The sequence below is a fragment of the Aphelocoma coerulescens genome, chromosome 18 (genome assembly GCF_041296385.1).
Source record: "Aphelocoma coerulescens isolate FSJ_1873_10779 chromosome 18, UR_Acoe_1.0, whole genome shotgun sequence".
In the NCBI taxonomy this organism is placed as follows: Eukaryota; Metazoa; Chordata; class Aves; order Passeriformes; family Corvidae; genus Aphelocoma; species Aphelocoma coerulescens.
This window is the reverse complement of record NC_091031.1, coordinates 7,231,740-7,255,305: the sequence shown is the minus strand read 5'-3', so window position 1 is coordinate 7,255,305 and position 23,566 is coordinate 7,231,740. Positions and strand designations below refer to the sequence as shown.

At 48.1% G+C, this 23,566-nt stretch overlaps 2 protein-coding genes across 7 annotated transcripts; one reads left to right on the top strand and one right to left on the bottom strand.

Moving 5' to 3' along the window:
• Positions 1 to 98: 98 nt before the first annotated feature.
• MRPS7 (mitochondrial ribosomal protein S7) lies at positions 99 to 3,956 on the bottom strand. Its single transcript, XM_069032370.1, has 5 exons — positions 3,861 to 3,956; positions 3,139 to 3,330; positions 2,773 to 2,836; positions 1,707 to 1,874; positions 99 to 841 (listed from the first exon to the last, which is right to left on the bottom strand). Exons 1-5 carry the CDS (start codon positions 3,914 to 3,916, stop codon positions 620 to 622), a joined length of 702 nt encoding a protein of 233 aa, XP_068888471.1. The 5' UTR covers positions 3,917 to 3,956; the 3' UTR covers positions 99 to 619.
• GGA3 (golgi associated, gamma adaptin ear containing, ARF binding protein 3) lies at positions 1,882 to 23,160 on the top strand. Of its 6 annotated transcripts, none has more exons than XM_069032361.1 (17): positions 1,882 to 2,684; positions 9,423 to 9,507; positions 10,236 to 10,311; positions 10,775 to 10,873; positions 11,654 to 11,777; positions 12,560 to 12,663; positions 13,190 to 13,270; positions 14,196 to 14,333; positions 15,331 to 15,412; positions 15,879 to 15,995; positions 16,923 to 17,192; positions 17,770 to 17,837; positions 18,215 to 18,537; positions 19,013 to 19,278; positions 19,462 to 19,631; positions 19,961 to 20,071; positions 21,282 to 23,160. In XM_069032361.1, the coding sequence occupies exons 1-17, from the start codon at positions 2,666 to 2,668 to the stop codon at positions 21,390 to 21,392; spliced, it is 2,244 nt and encodes a 747-aa protein (XP_068888462.1). In that variant the 5' UTR covers positions 1,882 to 2,665; the 3' UTR covers positions 21,393 to 23,160. The 6 variants fall into 6 exon arrangements, with proteins under 6 accessions (XP_068888462.1, XP_068888465.1, XP_068888460.1 ...); XM_069032364.1 differs by lacking the exon at positions 1,882 to 2,684 and adding an exon at positions 3,402 to 3,445; XM_069032359.1 differs by lacking the exon at positions 1,882 to 2,684 and adding an exon at positions 3,974 to 4,079.
• The last annotated feature ends 406 nt before the right edge of the window (positions 23,161 to 23,566 follow it).

Genomic DNA, 23,566 nt, shown 5'->3' with positions numbered 1-23,566 from the left:
TGCCTGAAACCCTAAAGCTGTGATAACTCAGTTTCTGCTCCAGTAAGGGCCTCAGGGTGGCTGGAGCAACAGAGACAAAGGTCTGGAATCGGGAAACCTTTCCCATAAAACTGGTTTTATTTCATTAACATTCCCATCAAATCTGTGCAGACAATGTTGCTGATGACCAGAACCAAAAATCAAAAAGGGCCTTTTATTGCCTGTTGTACCAATCCCTCTAAGGCTGGTTATGGTGTGGAAGAGGATCCAGCTCTGCTCGTAGCTCTGTAGCCAAAAACATCGCTGATTTGAGGAGCAGAGAGACTTTCAGATCCCCAGGAAACAGGTGAGTGAAAGGTGATTTTGTTTAGCATTGCTGTAAGAAAAACATCTAAGGCTTGTCTTCACAGGGAAGTGATTATGAAATAACTGGAGCATCCCTGCTGGGGCTGGTAACTCAGATTCCCCCTTCCCCCATCCAGACAAGCACAAAGAAAAAGAACCTCATGGGGATCGTGTGAGCTTTCCCTGGGTTAGATCAGAAGCTGCCTGCAAGGGATGTTCCACCTTTCCCTCTCCCAGGCTGGCAGCCCTGGGGCTCTGCTCTCCAGGCCGTGGCAGCGTGTCCCATGCAGGGTCCCTACCACCAGCGGAAGTGGGCATATGCCCGGTTGGCTTCTGCCATCTTGTGCAGGACGTGCTTCCTCTTGATGACAGGCCCCTCGTTGTTGAAGGCCAGGAGCAGCTCCTGGGAGAGCTTTTCTGGCATCATTGTCCGGCGGTGCTTGTTCTCCCTGCACTCAGTGATCAACCACTTCATGGCCAGGAAGCGCTTCCGATTGTCCGTCAGTGGGACGGGCACCTGGGCAAGGGTTAAACCACGGCAGTTATCAGCAACCTGCTCCTCCCCAGCAGCCCCACAGCACCAGCTGGCACCTGCAGATGTTCACTGTGCTGCTCTCTGCAGCCAGACCTGCTCCCGACAGCTGAGCCCTGCCAGTTCTCCTGCTCTGTCCTTAGGAACTGGCCACTGCTACCAAAATGGAAATGCTGGCCTGTTTGGGAGCTGGATCCAGGCTGGTTTGTGTTAGCAGAGATGGGAGATGGTCACCCCATCCCTGCACTGAATACAGAGAAGTCACAGAATCAGAGTGGTTTGGGTTGGAAGGGACCTTAAAGATCATCTAATTCAAAATACCTCCACATCTCACCTCTCCTTCAGGACCCAAGGGTTGCAGAGCCTGTACTCAGAGACAGGTTCTGCTTGTGTTTTAAATATCCCACTGGATCTAGGTGACCCATTTTGCCACGCTGACCTGCCCCAGGGCTGTGGGACCTCTCCCAAGCAACATAGTGCAATGGAAAGGATAGGACTGGTAGTTCAAGCACTACCAATTCTTTTGCTGCTGATCTCTGTCTCCTTGGAAAAGACTTGCTGTGTATTTCTCCTCACATCTAGTCAGAGAACCAGAGACTGCTGCTGATTAATGGCTGGACTTGATTGATCTTAGAAGTCTTTTCCAACATTAGTGATTCTGTGACAGGGAAATCACAATACTCATAGGTGGGGATCCTGATTCTGGACAGTTTCTAGGTGCTGGTTTATTCCAGATTGCAAAGGGGCTCTTTCAAGGAGAGAAGATCTTGAGCTGATGGGGTGGAAACCAGTTCATCTGCCTCCCTACCTAATTTCTCCCAACCAGATGTGCTCCCAGCCCCCCTTTCACCTGGTAGGTTTTGCCTCCTTTGGTGATGTTGCTGAGCCCAATGATGGGCTGGCAGTTCTTGAGAGCCTGGTGGAAGATAACGTAGGGGTTGCATTCAATTGTCTCCTTCTCATTTTCTGGAGCTTTATGGTACTTCTCCAGCTGCTTCCTCTTAATGGCCTCCAGAGTCTTGGAAGAAAGGCAAAAAAGAAGACATACAGAGCAGATGGATTCTCCCACTCCATGACGTTACATCACTTTTACAGGCACCCCATTTTCACCTGAGCAGCTGGTCCTCCAGCCCCAGAGGCCAAAGACCCATTGGGAATTCTTTAACTCAAGTTTTACTTCACCTTCTTCCAGCTCTTCAGACTGTTTTATCAGACATTGCATTTGGGGTGAGGGGGACAAGCAGCACAAACCCGGGCCAGAAGCCAGGGAAGGGCAGGGACAAAGTGGAGGCTGGAATAGGGGTCTGTGCACTGAGCATCCTCCCCTGCAAAGCCTGGACTCCAGAGCCCATGTGCTCTTCTGTAACAAGGAATCAGCAGTCAATTGGAAACATTTGGGTAAAATGTGTTCCCATTTCAAGGGATTTCAAGGGTGGAAGAGACCAGATGGGACCACCAGTTAATACCAGTTGCTGTGGGTCAGAGCAGGCTCAAAGCTCTGTCATATAGGTGACACATTTGTGGGACTTCAAGGGCAAGTTATACAGAGGGTAAGGCATGACAGAGAGCTGGAAAGATGATGTTTAGAGAAAATGATGCTTTTTAAGGGTATTCTCTGCATTTATGCAGTACAGAAGGACACAGGAATACTGAAGGATGGAAAGAGAAGGTTCTCCATGAAGCTGTTACCTGCTGGTCTGTGAGCCAACAAGGGTGGGGCAATGTACATTTTATCAAACAAACCATGGTTTATCAGAGGAATCATGCTGAGAGCAACGTGTGGCACAGGGAAACACATCAAGACCAGAGATGGACCACCTGAGTTCTGGTAATTTCCAGTTCCAGTGAGTTTGACATCCTGGCCTTCCATTTTGTCTTGTTTTAACATAATAGTGAGAAGAAACATGAGTTCTTACCTGAGACATGAGGCTTCTGGCCAGCACTTTATTTCCACTCTTCATCATCATATTGGTGAATTTACTGTAAACACGAAGTCAAATGGGATCTGATATGAATTCTGATTTTATCACACACAGAAATAAGCCCCCCCACCCCCATTCCTTTGTGTTGTTCCCATGGTTAAGTGTGGGTGCTGCCAGATCTGCTGTTAATTATCTCTAATCACTGCAGGACAATGGATCGGTTGATGGGAAAAGATTAACCCAGAATATAGGGATTATGCTGTAACAAAAGGCAATATGCAGCCAGCAGGTGAAGGTCGAGGAGGGCAGCACAGCTCCCAGCCGTTTCTGAAGAGAGGAGTAGCTGCTGCTTTCTCTGACCTAATCATGGGGTCGCTGAACACGGAACTGGAGAGAGAGGGAGGAGCAGCTTTGATTGGTTGAACAGCCTTAAGCTCCATTTGTTCCCTTTCCTCCTCAGTCAGCTCCTCTAAAGGTTTCTCATACGATTCCTTTTTCACTTCTGGCTCCAGGTAGCTGGGGTTGTAGCGGCTCCATCTCACCGGCACCATCCTGCAAGGAACAGGAGAAGCGGGGCTGTAACCCAAGGCACGCGCTGTGTCGTGACAGGGATGCAGCTGGACAGACGTGGACAGATGTGAACACGCCTCAGAACGACACGTTAGATGTGAGAGGCATCAGTGGCAGTGGGGCGAGCAGCTCAGTGCGGGGTTCTATCCCTTTTTTCACATTTTCGCATTGGAAGCGGCTGCCCAGGGAGGCGGTGGAGTCACCATCCCTGGCGCTGGGTGACGGGTTCAGGGATTACAGTGGCAGTGCTGGGTGCACGGTCGGACTGCATGACCTTAAAGGTCTCTTCCAACCTTGACAATTCTATGCCTGCACGAGCCCGGCAAAAACAGGCGGGCGACCCGTCCGTGTGCTCCCGGTGCGGCGCACACCGTCCCCGCACCCCTCGTGCGCTCCCGCTGAGCCGCCCCGCGGCCTCCCCCCGCGCTGCCCGTGTTCCCCCGGTGGGGCGCAGCCCCCCAGCGCTGCCCGTGCGCCCGCGGGAAGCCCCCTCGCCCCCTCTCCCCGCTCACCGGGGCAGCCAGGCCCGCAGCCGCCGTCCCAGCCCCGCCGCGCCGGGCGCCGCCATCTTCCCTGCGCGCGCGGCCGCGCGGGGCGGGGCCACCCCGGCTGGGGGCGGGCCCGGAGCTGGCGCCGCCCCCCTCGCGCGGCTCTCGCGCGGGCGGGGCGGGCCCCGGGTCGCTCCGGCAACATGGCGGAGGCTGAGGGGGAGAGCCTGGAGTCGTGGCTGAGTGAGTACCGCGGGCGCGGGGGCACCGCCCGCCCCGCTCCGGCACCGTCCGACCCCAGGCCCCGCCGTCCCCCGGCCCCTCAGCCCCTTCCCGTCACCTCCCTGCGGCCTTCGGTCGCACGACTCCGCCGCCCCCCTCAGCCGGGCGGGCGTCCCGGGGAGGCCGGGGGGTGTCAGCGCCTTAGGGACGGGTTGGCGCAGCCCCCGCGGGTGCCCGGGAGTTTCAGCACACCGGGCACGGGGGCTCAGCACGGCGGGGATGCGGCGTCCCGGAGGAAGAGCCGGGGCCGCCCCTCCCGGCGGTCACCTCGGTGCGGGGCGCGGCAGCGGTGGGGGCCGGTCCCAGCTCCCCGTGGGAGATGCGGGCGGCTCTGCGGCTCGCCGTGCTCTGCACCTGCTTTTTCTTGTCCGTAAAGGGTCATGGTTCGTGTTTGTCCCTCCCGTCTCTTCCCTTGCCTGGGTTGTGGCCAGCCGAGTGTACAGCCTGAGTGCCGTTCATGAGGTTCAGAACTGTGGGGTTTCCCAGATGAATTGTATTCGTGTGTTACACAACTGTGATTTTCAAGCAGACGAATCCCGCTTTATGCCTGGCTGCAGTTTCACGGTAGTTGTGGGCATCCATTCTGTACAAGCTGGAATATATCAAAACCCTTTGTCAGGATAAGGTACCTTAAAGGTTAGAGGGGACAAACCTCCGTTGTCTGTTGATGCCCAGCCCCTTCTGAGTGTCTTCTGCCTGTGTGTCTGTCCGTGCTGCCCATGGCATTTCAGCTCTGGCTATACAGAACACAGCGATGTGATTCCTGAATGAATCAGTCATAACTGTAACTGATTTTTGTGTATTCCACACACAGGAGCTCCTGCTGCTGTCCCTGGGAGGCCATCCTGCACATCATAGCCTGTTGCCTAGATTTTCTTTTTTTTTTTTTTTTTTTTAATAGTTATTTGTTTAATTATGGCAGGAAGTGAAGTTCCAAGTAGTCAGGCACTGGGCAAACAGCAGAAGACGGTCATTACCCCAAATACCTTAGAGTGCAAAACCTGTTACCCTTGGAGCTATCCTTCCATAAACAAGACTAGATAATTCTCCTTTTTTGGTATTTTTATATAAAATTCGAACATGTACATGCTGTCATGATCTGTTATACGAGTTACTGGCTGAAAGATGTTTTCAGCTCTCCTCATTTTAGCTCAATCCCTTCTGTCCCCTTACCGTTTTTGCTCCTCCTCTGAACTCCCACAATTTGTCAATATCTTTTGTTGTAGCCAGTGAGACACAAGAAGGAACACCCACATCCCTTCCTTGCAATCTTCCTCTGAGGAGAGCTGATTCACCCAGTTCAGTTTGTGTGTGAAAATATCTCTAGTAGGAAGGATATTTTGGGTTGTATAGCCTGGAATGTTTCCTGACTGCTTGTTTTGTGGAGATATTTCTTTAATTGAGGAAGTTAAGGGAGAGGTGATCTGTCCTTGGCCAAGGGGTTAAAGGGAACAGTTGCAAAGGCCTTACTCACTGTGAGAAGAATTGCAGCGAGCCTGATTGCAGAGGGGCACACGTTTTTCAAGGCTTGAGTGCTGCTCTCCGATTTAGGAGGATGCTTTTATGCCAGGTCACTGCTACAGCGATCGCTGCTGGTGCGGCTGTATCGCCCCTCCCATCGCAGGGAGCGCGGAGCCTTCCGTGCCCGGGAGTTACCGGCCGAGTCGTGAGGCCGGGCAGGCAGAGCTGGTGCAGCTCCCGGCTTTCACCTGCCTTCCCGAGGGGCTTTTTATAGTGATCATCATAAAGCTGTGGCTAATGCCAGCCTTGACGGTGTGCCATGCTGTGCCCTTCCTAAAGGGAATGGCTTAGCAGCACAGCCAACTTCCCAGCCGTGGGAAGATGGAGAATTTCTTACTGACAATGTTGGGGTTTTTTCCTGTGGTGGTGTGCAGCCTCCTGCTGCCCTGCCTCTGGCATCAGGTGGAGTCACAGACCCATGAAGTAACATCATCCTCGTGTCCGGCTGCTGCAGCAAGATCTGCGCCTCAGCCAGTGATGATCTGGCATCTGCATGTCCTGCCTCATTCCAGGCAGCTGGGATGAGAGAAGGTGATCCTTCCTGTTCCCTCCTGGCTGGCAGGCTCTGCTTCTGCACTGAGATGAAACAGAAGGAGGTTAGGAGATAATGTCAGTTGTACAAACACAGCTGGAGCCTTTGACTCCAGTGCTGCTTTTTCTGCTGCATCCAGAAGGAAGCTTCTTGTATCCCACTCATGTCAGGCTAAGGCAGTGTTCCACTGTGGAACAGATACAAATGGATAAAATGTTATAATTGTCTTAATTTCTTTTTTCCTTGGGTTTTCTGTCTCAGCATTCTTTTCTGCCTAGGGATGCAAACAGAGTCTGACTGTTAGACTGGACTTGCCCGGGTTGGGGATTCCCAATTCATAGGCTAAGCCTGACCTGGGGAAACTCTTTGTTGGGGTGGCTTTTGTCTCATTTCAGTAGAGAAGTGCACCCAGGAAAACAGGAGCATTCATTACCAGCCAGTTAATCGTCTGTGGTTCTCTTCATTCCAGCTGCTCTGTGGTTCTCTGCATTCCAGCATCATTTCTCTCTAGAGAAAACAAACACCTTTGTTTCATATCTAATTATTAATCTGAATGTTGCCTCATTAGCATTTCAGTCTGGCAGAGCACCTGAGGGCTGAGTGGCTCTGATGCTCAGGGTGGGTGTGAAGCAGCTTTGTTTGTCCTGAGCACATTAAAAAAAAGCTGAAAACTGAGGCAAAAGTGCTGGCAGGACTGGGGTAGTGCCAATTGCTAATTTAGATTCATGTGGTTGACAGTGTGAACTGGGATTTTCAGGAGGGGACCAGGTGGACAAGTGTCTCTGGAAGCAAATAACTGGTACCAAATGGGCCTTGGTTGGTAGTTTCAACAGAAAAGCCAAGGACTTGATATTCCAGAGCACCAGCTCTTCATCCTGGAGTGAATCCTTTCACATAAGGGTTGAAGCATATTTATAAAGCAGCACAGATGAGCTCCTTGCCCACATTTTAAGCATTCTTCATAAAAATAGAGGATTTTAAGTCACAACTTGATAGACGTGACACAGCTTCCTGTGGGGCAGACCTGGAAAAGTGGAGTGAGGTGATTCTGCTCTGCTGGAATGCTGAGTTCCTGTGGCTGTGCTGAGACTGGGAACAGGTATCCATACACCCTGTTGTGTTGTGTCATGCAAACACACCAATCTCCAGAGCCAGGGCAAGACTTGTGATCAAGCTCATTAACTTTTATGAACCAAGGCTTCACATGGAAGTTTTATGGATGTTGGAAATAGGGAGTTTCTTCATGTGGAACAGCACTTCCCTTTGGCAGTCACTCTCTCCTTCTGAGGCTTCACTGTCTTTGTGTGAGAGCTTTTTCAGAAAAAAACTTAGATGAGTCTGAGAGCATGAAATAATCCAGTGTCATTGGAAAAAAATTTTGGAGATACTTGGAACAGCTTTAAAATTAACACTTGGAACATGGAAATGTTGGTTACATTTTCATGTTTGTACCACATCATTTTTCTAATTTCAGGCTGTGCAGCCAACAGAGTCCATTTGGTTGTGTGTCCTTATCTGTTTCTGCTCCTCCTGCATTTATTAAGTAAATTCCCTTAATTCCAGCCTGGAACTGAGTGTTTTTCTTCTGGGGCTGCCCAGCACAAGAGGTGCTTTGGAGAACCAAACCACCACGGTGCTGTTTGACTTGCATGAAGAGACTTTAGATTGTTGTAAGTCCATGGTTTCATGATGCTTCCAGGATGTTCAGCAGTTGGAAATGTGGTAATAAGGTTTAGGTGCCACATGTTTGGAACAGTTGTTTGGCTCTGCAGAAGTTGTCTTTTAAACTGAGCCTCCCTTGAATCTCTTGAGTTTAAGACCAGCCTGTAGCTCAGCGAGTTCTACAGGATGTGATCCTGCAGTTATTCCTCCCTGGCTGCTGTCTTCTGCTTATCTAGGGTTGCAGGAAGACCAGCAGCAGGCACAGAGATTCACCTGTGGAATATTTTACCGTGCAATCCATGGAAAAATTTACTTGCTTAACAAGTATCATTCAGTGAGGAGGAAAACCTGAGCAAACCTTGCAGTATGGGCACAGTAGGAGAGCTGAGGTGCACTGGGAAAGGGAGGGTTTGGAGTTTTAAAGCAGCTGGTTTTATCTGTCTCTGGAAAGGTAAAAGGATATGTTTTAATGATGATAAAAAATGACACTTGGTACTGCAACGTGTGTTTGCTTTGTTATGCTTCCCTCTGAGATGAAAGTACAGGGATATGTGTGGGGCTTTTTCCTGCCCTTCATCCCTGCTCTGTACTATCTGACTAAGCAGTATTTTATTTCCTAAACCTCCTTCTGTTATATTAAAAATTTGAGGAAGGTTTCTTAAATGCCAGCTCATAGATATACATAGATGTATAGGGACGGGTACAGTGCATTGTTTCTTCCCTTACAAGAAAGAAAACCCATAATATTTGGTCATCTTGGCTGGAAAATTAAGTTAAAGTAGAAATCTGATCTCCTGTAAATTCATTGCTGCATCAGGGTTAAGTAAAATGTATGGAGAAGATGCATTCATAACCAAAGAGATGCTGATAGCCTCACTACTCTGCAATCAGTACAGTCAGTGAGGTCCTGCTGCTTAAGGGAGGATCCTTCAGGAGCCTGAAATAGCCCTGTCAGTAAAGCATCGATCTCTTGCCTTCAGCATGTAGGATTTGAGTTCCTGATCAGATGCAGGCTGCAGTGTTTATTACTTGCAAGAAGAACTCAACATATAATAATAAATTTCAGTCATAAATCCCAGGAGAAATGCTAAGGCATCAATCAAATCAGCTGGCACTCCAAAAGCAAGTGCTAATGCTAAATGAGTGATATTAAACAGCTGATGTTCCAGCTCTTGCTTCTGCAGAATTCCCAGGGAATACAAAAATAATTTCATATGTAGAAAGTGTGAGGGTTTAACCTTTAAAGAGTTTAATGTTACAGCCAAATAGAAAGAGACAGCATTTCAGGCAGAGGAAGCTGTGAGCTGAAATCTTTTATCCTGTGCTCTCATTGAGGATATGGGAATAGCCTGTTTCTAAATACTTGAGATTTGGCACCTGTTTTCTTTTGAAAGCGGTGGTTCTTACTGGATGTTTGGATGTCTCAACTTGGGCACACCCTTTTCCCTGAACAGACATACCATGTGTGAATTTCTTTCTCCTTTTTTAGAGCTGGCAATGGATGTCAGATGCTTTTCTCTAAGAAATGTGTGACCTTTTATACTGTTTCTTCTCTTGATTGGTAATATGTTCTCTTTCCTTTGCCAAAGATAAAGCCACCAACCCATCTAACAGGCAAGAAGACTGGGAATACATCATTGGATTCTGTGACCAGATCAACAAGGAACTTGAAGGGTGGGTGTTCCAAACTGCTCTAGACTTAATAAATTAACACTCACCGTGTAAAGTGTGAAATTCCATCGTCAAACATTTACATTTTCTTTTATATATACTGATATCACAAGGAAGAGCTGGCTACAACAGAGAGAAGATGCTGCCTCTCCTGTGAAAGGCAGCGTGGCTAATCCAGACTGAGCACTGGGAAACTGGGAATTCTGAATCTGCTTCTAATTTCAGCTTCTGCAGCTCCAGGGTTCTCATCTGGCCAAAATTATTCCATTTGCCAGTCTATAAAATTGGGTTATCACTGATAGTGCTGGTGGGGCTTCGCATCTTTAAAATCCTTATTGGACTTAACTGAGGAAACCTCCTGGCTCACAGCATTCGTGAGAGCTAAGGAAGAAGTGTTTTCTTCTGAAAAAAAGGAAACAAATGCAAGAGTAATGATTTCCTGGGCTAGGGCCTGTACTGGCAATTGTTTGGTCCCTCCCAAGGAGGAATCTGGAATTGCTGGCTCAGACTACCAGCCCTCTCTTCCTTTCATGCATGCAAACAGCCAGGCTTACGAAGTTACCATGAACATTTCTTGTTAGCCTTTGTGATAGAAAAATAAAAGTATTTAATGGCATTTCCCTTTGATTATGTGGAAGACACTTTGTTTAAACAGCAGAATTTGTGAAAGTGTGAAAATCCTTCCTGGTGTTTACCTGCTCTGTTTGTAATGGGGCTCTGCTCTGTTCCAGGCCACAGATAGCTGTGAGACTCCTGGCTCATAAAATCCAGTCACCACAGGAATGGGAGGCAGTCCAAGCCTTGACAGTAGGTAGTCCTTACCCCTCCTCTTAAATCCAGGCATGTATCCTATGGCATCACCTGTGTGGAGTAGAGGGGGCACAGGGAGTGTCCATGGGGTCAGCTGGGGGCTGAGTTCCCTGATCCCCGGGAGGGAGTGGGAAGTGGGAGGGAGCACAGTTCCATCTCTAAAGTGTCCAGAAACAGCTCTGGTTTAGTTTGAGCTGCTTTCCTTTGTTATCTTCAGGCAAGATTTGTGTTTGTTGTTAAGGCCAAATATCGAGATAACACAGACCCAGATACACCTGGCTGAGGGTGGGACACCAGCCTGTCTTGATGTGTCATCCCTAAAGATGGGAGATTGATGTCTGCATGGAGCAGGAATACTTGTCCCACTGACAGGGGCCCTTCACCTCCCCTCCAAGCAGAACACACACTGTTATTGTAGGGTTTTGCTGTTTCAGCCCCTGTTTCTGTTCCTTGAATGCAGGTGCTGGAAGCTTGTATGAAGAATTGTGGGAGAAGATTTCATAATGAAGTTGGGAAGTTTCGCTTTTTAAACGAGTTAATAAAAGTTGTGTCTCCAAAGGTTGGTCCCTGAACCTTATGGCTGTAGCTACTTTTTCATCTCTGTAAGCTAAAGGCAGCATCCAAAATATTTGCAGTGTTCTGTCTGGCTCATTGCACTTATTAGTCTATATTCAAGAGCATTTGTTAGCTAAGCTCCTGTTGTTTGGGGGTTTTTTATGCCTTACTAAGTTTCTCAGAAGTTGTACTTATGTGCCATCACTATGCAGTCTCTGGGCTGTTCCAATTCTTAGGTAACTCAAGGGCTTCTAAAATTTGGGCTGTGTTGTTTTAAAAAACAGAACTCCAGTGGTGGTGGAAGAGAAGTGTGATGCAGAGGTTAAAACAAGAGGTTTGACAACACACCATGGAGTTCTAGTCCTCATTCTGCTGACTTGCTGTGTAAAGAGTGCCTGGCTAAGTCCCTGAACATTCATGATGAGTTTAATGTGCTGAAAATCTTCCCTATGGCGTGATTGATGCAGCAATGCATTCCTACATTCTCTCCCATAAGACGGGGGAGGGGGTGGTTCTCTGTATTGCTGTAATTTTTAAATAGCAAAATCCCGGAGTTAGCAGAATAGCTGCTTTTTCTTTTGCTGAAGATAATCACAAAGCTTCTCTTCACTGTTATTTCAAATCTATTAGAGGAGCAGTTTTTCCTCCTAGGGAGATGTACCTCAGGCCATCTTGCAACTTGGATCATACACCTTGTAATGTATATCACTGAGCTTCCACAAAGCTTTATTTTTAAAAAGGAATTAAGAACATGAAGAATTTGGATCCTTTTTTCCACCCTTAGTACCTGGGAGACCGAGTCTCAGAGAAGGTGAAGTCCAAAGTCATTGAATTGCTGTATAGCTGGACAGTGGCATTGCCAGAGGAATCCAAAATCAAGGATGCCTACTACATGCTGAAGAGACAAGGTAGGGAGTCAGCTGCTCACTCATGTATTCTCTCCAGCCTTGGCTTTGAGCAAGAGTATCACAAAATCTACAGCTTCTAATTAAATGGGGTCAACACAAACTCTGAGGGGAGATAGAACAAGGGAGACATTCTCTGAAAAGCTTTTCATTATGTGTAAATGCCTTGGGCAGGGTTGGGCTGGCTCTGTTAACTAAATTAGTGAAATACCTTGCAAATACTTTTGTTTTGGTTTGAAGGGCCTTTTTTAAGTTGAATTTTTTATTTTGGTGGAAGTAGTTATTAAATTATTTGAACAAGTCTAGTTGAAAGTAAAATAAGAGCTTCCAAGCAGCCTTTTTTGTTCTTTCAACTGAATGGCTTTGCAGCTGTACCTTTAGTTCAGCTGACACACATTTCTTGTGTAGGCACAGTGAAAAAAACTCAGTAGCTTCACAAGAAAAATTGATTCCATGAAAGCTCTGGAAACCATCCTGTCCTATCAGGACATACAGATTGCAAGTCATAACCGTCCCTTGCAGCACTGTGGATGGATAAACTAAAGGCTGAATGGGGCTGAAAATGGTTCCTCCCCTTCAGAGGGAGAGTTTTAGCTCATGTTGTGGGGTTGGGAGAGCATCCAGGTAAAAGTCAGCTCAGGGATTTGGATGTATTGTTCATTGGAACAGCGTGGCAGTGTCAGGGGCAGATGTGTGTTGGCTTTGACAGCAGCCTGGGAGTACCTGTGTGCCCTGCCTGCTGTGAGGGTGTGTGCTGACCATAGGGGTTCCCGTTCTGCTTTCAGGGATTGTCATGTTTGATCCTGTGATTCCTGCAGACAGAACACTCATTCCTTCTCCACCACCTCGTCCCAAGAACCCGGTGTTTGATGATGAGGAGAAATCCAAGGTACAGTGAAGACTTGTGCCAAAATCACTAATGAAAGGTGATTGCTCAGTGCACATTTGGAATAAGGAAGCAAAGTATAATAATGTGGCTTTTATTTGGGGGGGGATGGTCTGTACTTTTGCAGAACTCACTGCTTTGTCCACCCGCTTAACCCAAAGTTCCAGTTAAGACCTTGTCTGTTTTACCATTATGGGGTTACTCCTGTTAAAGTGCCATCCTGCTGAAGTACTGGAAAGCAGAGAATGTTTCACACACAGGAGGAAAAATAATGTATGGGAGGAATAACTATCTGGTGTCAGAAGTCTCTGAGATTTCACAGAATATGTCCTGTGTAAAAGCAGGATTGCAGCAACTCACATAGATAATAAACTCTAAATGACTCATGCTGGAGTCCCTGTAACTATGGAAGCTGTGTAAGCTTTGTAATACTGGGCTGTATCCCTTTTCCCCTGAATTGTTCACACAGATTCCTTTCCCTTTACCCAAGGGTCTTTATTTGTCTCCTGACTATCATCTTGTCTTTCAGCTTCTAGCCAAGCTGCTGAAAAGCAAAAACCCAGATGATTTACAAGAGGCCAACAAACTTATCAAATCCATGGTAAAAGAGGTAAGAAATTCCAGTAGGATTGGTTCAGGTCAGCAGTCTGCTTTCCAGGTTTTAAGCAATTTGACTTCAAATGGTGGAGAGCTTAGGATTTGGTCTCTAGCTTGTACCTGGGAGATGTTTGTGTCACAGAAATGTCTACAGTTGGTGTCTCTGGTGGAGGATGGGGCAGGAATTGAATGTCCCTTGTTGTAATTACCAGATTCCCATCACTCAAAATGGGATTTCATATCAAGGTTTGATGGGAACATTGTGGTACCACCCCTGGATGCTGAGGACTGAGTCACTGGACTGGGTCTTCTCACAAACAAGTTCATGGAAACACCTTCCTGTTTGTAGAGCTGTGCTGCATCCACCCATGACAGTCATTCCAAACTCTGGAGTCCAGGAAATGACTCATTGGGATTCTGGCAAATAAAAGGGTACCTTCTGGACTGTAGTGGTTGTATAGGTTACTAAAATATTTCCATTCAAGCTCCTCTTGTTCCCAGGGGAGACTCCTATGTCTTCAGTTGGAATCTCCAATCAGAGATGGGTGGATATTTTCCACCAGAGTGTGCATGTTGTTCCTAGTGAATATTTTGCTTCAAACACATCTCTTTTATTAAATGGCATCAAGTGAACAAAAAAAAATCTTCTGAAAAGGTCAGAAAGGAACTTCTGGGAACTTTTTTAGTGGTGTAATTATACATTGAAGTCTATTTAATGAGACTTTTTCAAAATACGGGGTTGCCTGTAATTTCAGAATGGTGGTGAAAATAAAATATGCAAAGCTTCACATGAACAAAGAAGGGTTTTGTTTGCTTTTTTCCTAGCTTAGCCTTAAATAGCCATTACTTGACACGTTTACAGATAATATCTGTGGTTGTGTTACTGTGAACTTCTAGAGACAAACTCAGCCTTTCTACCTGTGCTTTCCACCCTGAAGGATGAGGCTCGGATCCAGAAGGTGACAAAGCGCATGCACACGCTGGAGGAGGTGAACAACAATGTGAAGCTGCTGAATGAGATGCTGGTTCATTACAGCAAAGAGGACTCATCAGAGGCTGACAGGGAGCTCATGAAGGTGGGTCTGAGCTGCTGCTTCTTCCCAGTAATCCTGGAGTCAGTCCTTTCTTACAGACTTGAGATTTGCAGAGAATTACAAACACTGCAGTAGAACGGAGAGCAGTGCTGAGAAACAGGAGCAGTTGCTGCAAACAGCAGGCAAGAAAATATCCATGGTTTTAGTGCCTTTCACCAAAAGACTGGGTGGGGAGTAGCTCAGTTTCACATATGCTTGAAGTGAGGTGCAATTGTTCTCCAAGGGTGCAACGTGGCAGAACCAAGAAGCTGCAGTTTGTAATTCTGGATCCTATAGGGACACACAGATTGCAAGTTATAACTGTCCCTTGCAGCACTGTGGATGAATAAACTAAAGGCTGAATGGGGCAGGAAATAGTCCCTCTCCTTCAGAGGAAGAGTTTTAACTTGTGTTACAGGGTTAGGAGAACATCAGGAAAGTAAAAATCAAAACAGCCACCAGGGATGACTTGGTAGGCCCAGAGCCTTTAAGAATTGTACATTATCTAATTAAAAAAATTAAACCCACTTATTTTTAACAGCAAGATCCTTAAACGGTGGTAAGAAGCTTAAGAAACTGGTTTGTTTCTGTGAACCATTTTGTTATTGCCACCTTTCTGCTGTGTGGTTATAGACTCAGTAGTGGTTGCAGCACAATTGAAGCCTAATTGCTGAAACAATATTCTGCTCTTCCTCAGGCTTTTAGGGACTACTATACAAGGAAGGAACATCTCTTTTAGACTAGAACTTGGCCATAAGTGCTGATGTGAGGGAGGACTGAGAGATGTGTTGGGAATGCAGGTTGTGTTTAGACCCCAGGCTCATGTAACGCTGCTCAGCACTGTGAGCTGGGCAGGGAGGGCCATCCTGGCTGTGCAGCCACACTGGCATGGTCAACACAGTGAGACTGGTCTGTTCTGGGGGTTGTTCTGTGCTGACTGGTGCTGCTGGCAGTGGCTCCTGCCACAAAGTGAAATCCTTTGTCCTAACCTGTCTTCCAGGAGCTCTACGAAAGGTGTGAAACCAAACGACGGACACTGTTCAAGCTGGCCAGTGAGACAGAGGATAATGACAGCAGTTTGGGTAAACTAAGCTACACCTGTCCTTTTTTAATTGCTTTGTGCTCCTTGCCTATGCAAAGGTTCAGCTGTAAAGTCACCTCCTCACTCTGGGTTCCTGTTGCTTTGGTAAAGGACAATTCTTCCCTCTTTGTGCTTATCATTTCAGTTCAGGCAAGGACTGGATAGTAAAGTTGGTCGTTCAGGAGGATGGGAACAATAATGGGGAACAGCTGCTGCTTTGGGAGGGAAAGAGGGTTGCTGTGAGGAACAAGCTTGGGCTCATTTTTTCCTTGTTACTGCAATGTGTGTGGAGCTAGAAGAGGTTAGGGTATTGCTTAGAGAAGTGTGGCACAGGCAGAGTGATGGAGCTCATAGCCAAATATTCATCGTTTTTCTTGCTGATAATTTAGCTGACAACTGAGCACTCTCAGCATTAGTGGGAACAAAGTGACTGAAGCCTTGGAGGTAATTTTTTGTCTGTCTTGTAGGGGATATTCTGCAGGCCAGTGACAATTTATCCCGTGTGATAAATTCCTATAAAAAAATAATAGAGGGGCAAGTGATCAATGGTGAAGTGGATCTCCCTGGGATGTCTGTAGTGGAAGGTGAGTTCCTGAGAAGCCAGTTGTTTAATTTTTGAATCCTGCAGTTCTAAGTCTTTTGAACAATGTTTCCTGTTTTGTTAAAGTAGCTTATGGTGGTTCTTGTGGCGAACAGTTTGTGAATCAGAGGGGGACAAGAAGGCTCCTGAGCAGTGGATAAACAATTCTGGACAGGAGCAGCAGTGCTGCATCTTTGCATTCTCCATTGCTCAGTCCATATTACTGAAACCTTTGTGACATCAGTAGCAAACCTGCATCTGAGCAGTTTTTGTGGCTGGAAGTTCTCATACATTTTCCTCCCCACATTTGTCCTGTTTCTTAATGGTGATGTGTAAGAAAAAGATAATTTTATTAAAAACACAAGAGCTAGAGAGTAGGAGCTGGACCAGAGGTCCTTTTCCTGGTTTTGCCAGTAATTCCATTTGTGAATTCAGGCCAGTTGCCCACTTCACACTTGAGCTTCACCATTTAAAGCTCTGGACATGAGTGTGACAGAATTACCATTTGGGACTCAAACATTTGTGCTGCTGCCTGGCAGCATCTTACTGGGACAAGACTGTTCTAAATATGAAGATTGAGATGGTATGAATTTCCCTCAGCTCTCCAGCTCTCTGGTAGCCTTTGTTTATTATAATGCTGTAGGATCTCCCAAAGCCTTATCTGAGTTCAAAAAATTTTGAAGAGATCATGAATTGTGAAGCACTGGGGAAGGAGCAGTGGTTGCAGCAGGTTTTCACATGGAAATTCTTTAAGTATCTCTGTTGATTTACATAGTCTGGACAGCAAATACCCTTCCTCTGTTACAAAGAGCCACAAGCTATGCTGAGATGAGGATCTAAACCATCTCTCTGCTAATTTCTTCTGCACACTGGGTTTGCTCTGAGCCTTTTGCCTTCTTTCCTAGTAGTTCTCTTCTCCTGTCCACTGCAGGGAGTAACTCCACCAGTAATCTCAACACCCTCATTGACCTTGCTGGACTGGACGTCACCAGCACCCCGCCACCTCCAATGCCACCCAGCAGCCTGGCACCAGCCCCCAGCACAGCCCCTGGCCCAGCTGAAATCCCCATCCTCCCTCCTCCTCCCCAGACATTCGCGCCGCTGCGCAGCAGCTCCTCCGGCCAGGTGGAAACAGCACCCGCTCAGCAGGGCAGCACAACCAACTCCCTGTCCTTGCTGGATGAGGAGCTCCTGTGCTTGGGTAAGACACTGAGGGGCCTGCAAAAGGGCTGCTCAATCCACCCTAACAAAAGCTGCTTCTGTGTTCTCCCTGTTCCTGGATTCCAGGGAACACTCCCTTGCATCATTCTGAATATTAGACTGCAGTGAGTCGGTATTAAAGTCTCTTCCCAGAGCTGGCTGCAAGAAGGTAACTGTTTAGTGCAGTTGCTGTCTGATCTCTGGAGCTGCTGGGACATGCTGGGTGTACAGGCTACAGTTTGGGACAGATTAAGCCCTGATTTTGGGGGGTGTGCTAAAGAGAAAGTGCCTCAGAGAGGTTGTGCATGGGAGCCTGCAGGATGCCTGTTTGTGGAGCCCAGATGTGAACAGCAGAAGGCAGTGCTAATCAGGATGGGTTAGAAGAGCTGTGTGCAGGGCGTGACTGTTGGCTGCTGGTGCTGTCAGTCTCTTTTCCTCATCATAGACTTGCAGCCCATCTCAGTGTTTCATCAGGTTCTTGGGCTCTGGCAGAGCTGAATCAAGTTTTGATGGTACTGAAACAGCAGCCAAGGAATGACTCTGAGTTCATTTTCTCCTCCTATTGTTTCTCCCTCCAGGCCTGAATGACCCAGCCCCTGCAGCAGGGAAGGAGACCTCAGAAAACAACCAATGGAGCATGTTTGAGGTACAAAGCAGAAGTCTCAGAGAAGGGGAGGGAGGGATTGACATCGTGGGAGGTCTCTGTCACCTTGGAGAAGCATGTGATCACACACACAGGCAGAGGGGCAGTCTGGCTTAGCCCTAAAATAGGGATAGATGTGTTTAAACAGAGTAGGTATCCCTGAACCTGGCTTTCTCAGTGTCCCATCTGTCCCCATGATGTTAGTCCTTCCTTTGCTTAAATTACAGATCAGAAGTAGCCCTGACTTAGGCCACAGACTTTGCTGCTTGTCACCCAGCACCTGTTTTTGTGGTAAACCTCTGTCCTTCTGTAATAGAGCAGTGCCATTTCTGCATCAGGGGCAGCAGTGAGTTAGAGCATCTGTCTGTCCTCTCTTTCAGAATGAGCAGTTGGACCTGGATTTCTTTAATCCGAAGATGGTGACTGTTGCTTGCAACCCTGCAGGGAACCCTCTTCTCCATCACACATCACAGACCACGTGTGGGACATCAGCCACGCTGCCTTCTGCTTTCCCAGCCTCCCAGACTGCTCCCAGCATCCCAGCACCAAACTCAGCACCGTTTGTATTTCCTGCTGTCCCAGCTGCCCCTGCAGGGCCTCCTAAGACTATTCCAGCTGCTCCTGGGTACTTCAGCTCGTCTGTGGGGAGCAACATGCCACATAAGATGGATGCATTGGGACAACTCCTTGAAGAAGCCAAAGGGTAACCAAAAGTCCTGACTTTGCTTTGGCTCTGCAGTTAGAAAGCCAGGCTTGCTGCAGTGCCAGGTTCTGAGGGTGACTTTCAACTCTCTGGTTTGGTAGAAATGTGGGATTGGGATTTTTCTTCTCAGAGGTTTTAGTTTAAAAACTAGTACAAGTTTCCCACCTCTGGGAGGGAAAGTCAGGCAGAGCACAGAGCTGTACTGTTGCCTGATCCAAAGGTGTGGTGTGAAGGGGAATGAGCTGTTGAGGTACAGAGGCCTCATTTCCTTCTTGACTCAGAGAAGTGACCCCACCCCTACCACCACCCCTGTCCTTGTAGTTCTCCTCATGTGAGACTTGTGCAGAGTCACAGGCTCCAGCCTAGCTCGAGGCTGCTGCTTTGTCCTCGTGATGTGCTGTTATCTCTGGGTCTTAGAGAAATTCCTGCTTCACTTCCAGCTCCATTCCCCATGGCTTTTCTGTCTGTCTTGCAGGAGTGCCACCCAAGGCATGGCGACACCTGCAGTGTTCCCTGGGGTTACTTTGCCAACCACTGTCACCCCTGCCCCATTAGCAGCACCTGCAGGGCTGCCAGCCACTGCCTCTGGAGCCCCTCCAGCTCCCTTCCCAAGCAGCTGCACTGCTGGATCAGGAAGTCCTCTCTTCCAGCCGGCATCATTCCAGCAGCAAGGCAGTCCCATGAAAGCACCTGAAATTTCTTTGGCCAATGTCCATGTTCCCTTGGAATCCATTAAACCCAGTAAGTATTTCAGGCTTTTCACCTTGCTCTGAACATTTTTTAAAGGCAAAGCTTCTTGGCAAAGCTCATGAAGTAGAGAGAAGGGATGAGCAGCTCCAGCTGAACATCCTGAACGCCTGATGCTGCCTCAGACCACCTGCTGCAGCACGAACCTGCATCCTCTCCCTTCTCTCTCTGTGGCAGGCAGTGCCCTGCCAGTGACAGCCTACGACAAGAATGGGTTCCGGATCCTGCTGCACTTTGCCAGGGAGTGCCCGCCAGGGCGCTCGGACGTGCTGGTTGTGGTGGTCTCCATGCTGAACACGGCGCCGCTGCCCGTGAGGAACATCGTGCTGCAGGCGGCCGTGCCCAAGGTAGGGACACACGGGACAGAGACTGCATCCAGGGAGGCCTGGCCATGGACTCAGGGACTGGGGACCTTGCCATAGGCTGTGCTGTGCCCCTTTCCAAAGCACAAAGGTTCTTGTCACAGGCAGAAAACACTGAACAGGATAAGCCAAGAACTGCCTGTTCCTACTGTGTTTTGCAAGCTGGGCTGGCTCTTGTTCCCTCATCCTCACTTGTGGGTTGATTCTCTTCCATTTGGATGTGTGCTGTTGTCCCACCAGCCTGTGCATGCATCCTTCATTGTCCCCAAGGCAGGAGATCATCCCTGAGGTTCTGCTTTCTATTTCACTTGCAGTCCATGAAAGTGAAGCTACAGCCACCCTCTGGCACTGAGCTGTCTCCGTTCAATCCCATCCAGCCGCCAGCTGCCATCACTCAGGTCATGCTTCTGGCAAATCCTGCAAAGGTGAGAGGGACAGTGGGATTTATCCTGCCTTCCTCAGACACATTTGATACCAGCTGACCTCTCTGGAGGGGTGGGACCAAACATTTGAGCAGCTACAGCTGTTCGTTCCTAAAAGTTTGGACTTGATGATCTTGGAGGTCTTTTCCAACCTTAATTATCTGTGATTCTAATGTGCCCTCTGGAAGTGGTTACTATGCAATGTTGGTGTTTCAGTTCAGGGCTAGAGGAGGCTCTTCCCAAAAGTGTTTGGCAAGGAGAGGTGTGAGAAGGGGCACTACACCTCTCACAGCAAAAGGAGCAAGGATCAAGTCAGGCACAGCTTTAAAGGATAGCAAAGCTGCATCAGGAGTTTGACTCCCCTGTGCACTGAACGTGCCTGGCTTTGCTGATAATTAGATCAATGCTAAATTAACTGGTGCTGTAGCAGTACTTTTGATGAACCAACAGACAAATGTCAGATCATGTCTGTTCCATCATTCTCTGAGGAAGTACCTGTGACCAGGGACACAACAGGGTTAACTCTTTACTTTCTGCTGAGGATGCTGGGAGCAGCTGAGAAGCTGTTTTTCCTTGCTGTAGTCACTCATTCAGTCAGCCAGCTCTGAAAGTCCAAAGCTGAAGGACCTTCTAATTGTTTGACAAATTAGATGTTTCTACTTGAAAATTACAACAGTGTCCTTCAAGTATCAGCTGACAGCTCTGAGGTAGAAGGATGGATGTCAGAGGGGTTTAGTGGATGTTTAAAAACTTTGTGAGGTATATGGAGGTGCCCTCATTGAAGGGCTGCTTCCATCTCTTGCTTACTGTATTGCACGGCATTTTTCAGAGCAGGAACTGTTTTATCTTCCTCCACATAATGAGGAATTTAATTTTGAAAATTTTGAACTTTTCCAGCAGCAGTCTTTAGGCTCTCCAGAGAGCAGCTGAGCAGCTGGCCACATCTGTGCAGTGTCTGCTCACAGGTCATTTATGCTTTTCTCCTTCTGCTCCATGCTAAGCAGTAAAGGTTTTTTGGTATAAAAAACGTAAGATGAATAACTCAGGTTTGTAAATAGCTGAACTTAATGAACTTAACCTGAGCCCTCCTGCCCCTGCTCTGTACCACAGAAGTCTTGTGCTCTCTGTAGAGCTGTAACAGTGAAGTGTTTTGTTCGGGGCTGTTGAGCTGGGGCTGTTCTCATGTTGCTTTTGGGTTTTGTCTTTCCTGCAGGAGAAGGTGAGGCTGAGGTACAGACTGACCTTCACCCTGGGAGATCAGCCCAGCACAGAAGTGGGCGAAGTGGATCAGTTTCCCCCGGTAGAGCAGTGGGGGAATCTATGACCTTAGGCCACTGCCAGAGACTCTGACAGGACCAGGGCAGGATCCCACAGGACTGGAACGGATGTGCCGTGGGGAGGGACACACATGCTATCCACTGGTGATGTTCAGCTTTGTTTACATGTCCTGACCACTCTGCTTGTAGCTTTAGTCCAGAATGTTGTGCCCCACATTGAAGGGGCCCTGGAACACTTATGCCAAGCATGAACTGAGTGGCAGCCAGTGACAGGCAGTGCTGGCTGCTTTTACCTTGACCTCTGGGTGAATCTGGTTCTATCTTCCACTCTTAAACTTGAAGTTATTGTATTTTGAGGGGAGACCTGTCAGCAGAAGGGGATGTAGTTGGCTTTTCCTGCACTGCTGTCCAGAGATCCCGACAGGCTGTGGGGTGATGATGCCGCGAGCTCAGCGCAGAGCCCTCCCTGGGACTGTGACCTCCTTGTGCCACACGGGCCTGTGAGCATGCTGAGCAATAATGCTGCTCCGTGAGGGAATGCTTCCTTTTTTACACTGAAATAGCACTTAGCTCCCTTCCCCCTCTCCTGCTTCATTCCCAAGGGCCCGTGTAAGCAGCCCCTCGCTCCGTGTGTGCCACACTGCTGTATCTTTACTTGTTGTATTTATTTTACACTGCTGGCTGCCGCCCAGGGGTATCCATTTGGGGCAGCTAGGGCTGAGTTTTGTCTGCAAATGGTTACACTGGTTATTTTTTTGCCTTCATTGCATTCCATAGCGTGGGGAAAAGAGGAAATGCGTAGTGAGGGGAAAAGAGGAATGGAAGGTATTGGTCAGTATTGGAGGAGGACAGCACCTGGAGCACAGAACTGTCTTTACAATCACTAATCTGGGGCAGTGACTGAATCCAGGGGTAAGGAGAGATGCCTCTCATGTCCCCTCATGCAGGCAGTATTATTAGTATAGTCAAATACTGTGTTTTATTGGGCTGAGTACAGTGACCTACAAGATGTAAATAATAGAGCTGTAGGATATTAGAACAAGCAGGCAGAGGAAAGAAGAGGTTCCCCTGGGGGAGCCCCTGGGTTAATGCCCTATCTTCTTTGTTCTCTGTATTAAGTGGCAAAGTGCAATTGCGCCCACAAAGGGGAAAGTTTTGCTGGATATCAGTGTTCTGTGCTAACAGAAGAACTGATCCCTTAGCTACAGTCTCCTAGAAGTAAGGTTCAAATCAGCAAAACTTGGTTCCAGCAGCCCCGTCCTTCTTCTCAGTTTCCAGTCTCAAGCAGTGCCTCAGTGAGCTCCGAGACAGACCATTGTAAATTAAATGGGGGTTTCTAACCCATTGACACAAGTACAGAGAGGTGCCTGGACAGTCCTTGGGCACTCAGCTCTGCGTTTCCAGCAGGGCTGTCAAGCAACAGCTCTTCTCAAATGTGGGAGCAGGACAGAGAAAAGCAGTACACAGGAAGAGGCTCCTGCCTTTTAGGAAAACTCCATGGGACATGAATGGTGGCTGTAAAACCACTGCTGCAAACAGAGCTTGGAGTAATTTGTAGTTGAATTTTCTCTGCTGTGCTGCAGAGTAAAAAACCCTAGAGATGAAAAACGCAGGGGATTTACAAGCCTGAGGCCCTCATCAGAGGCACCAGGCAGCTGCAGGAGCCCCTGAAGGTGGAATCCAAGCTTGTCCTGGTCTGCAGCCTGTGGAGACCTCAGCCTTGTGAGCTCCCTGATGTAGAAGGCAGGTGAGAGGGATGGTTTGTTTGGATTCTGAAGAAAGCTGTTTCAAATCAATGGACTGGGAGATAAGAGATAAGGGACGAGGAGAGAATTCTTTCTGCATCAGACATGTTCTTGCCAGCACTTTAGACACGGTAGGCATGGGGGCAGTGCCTGGGTGGTGTGTCCTGAGGAGCAGGGTCACTGCTTCCCCTGCCTGCACGTGGATCTCACTGTGACTTGGAGGAAGGCAGGAGAGCACAGGTGCTTTCTGTGAACAGAAACAGCGGACACGGCCATGCACCCCAGTCCTGCTGCTTTGGAAATTAAATTATGAATGTTCCTTGTCTGTAGGGTGAGGTTCCTGCTTCATCCCCAGCAGTCCTACCTGTACATACATCTCCAATGCATTTGTGCTGCTGCATGTTGAATAAATCATTTTCCCTACCTGGCTCTGTGCTGGCCCTTTCTCGTGACAGCTTCTGCAGTGCGGGGCTGCT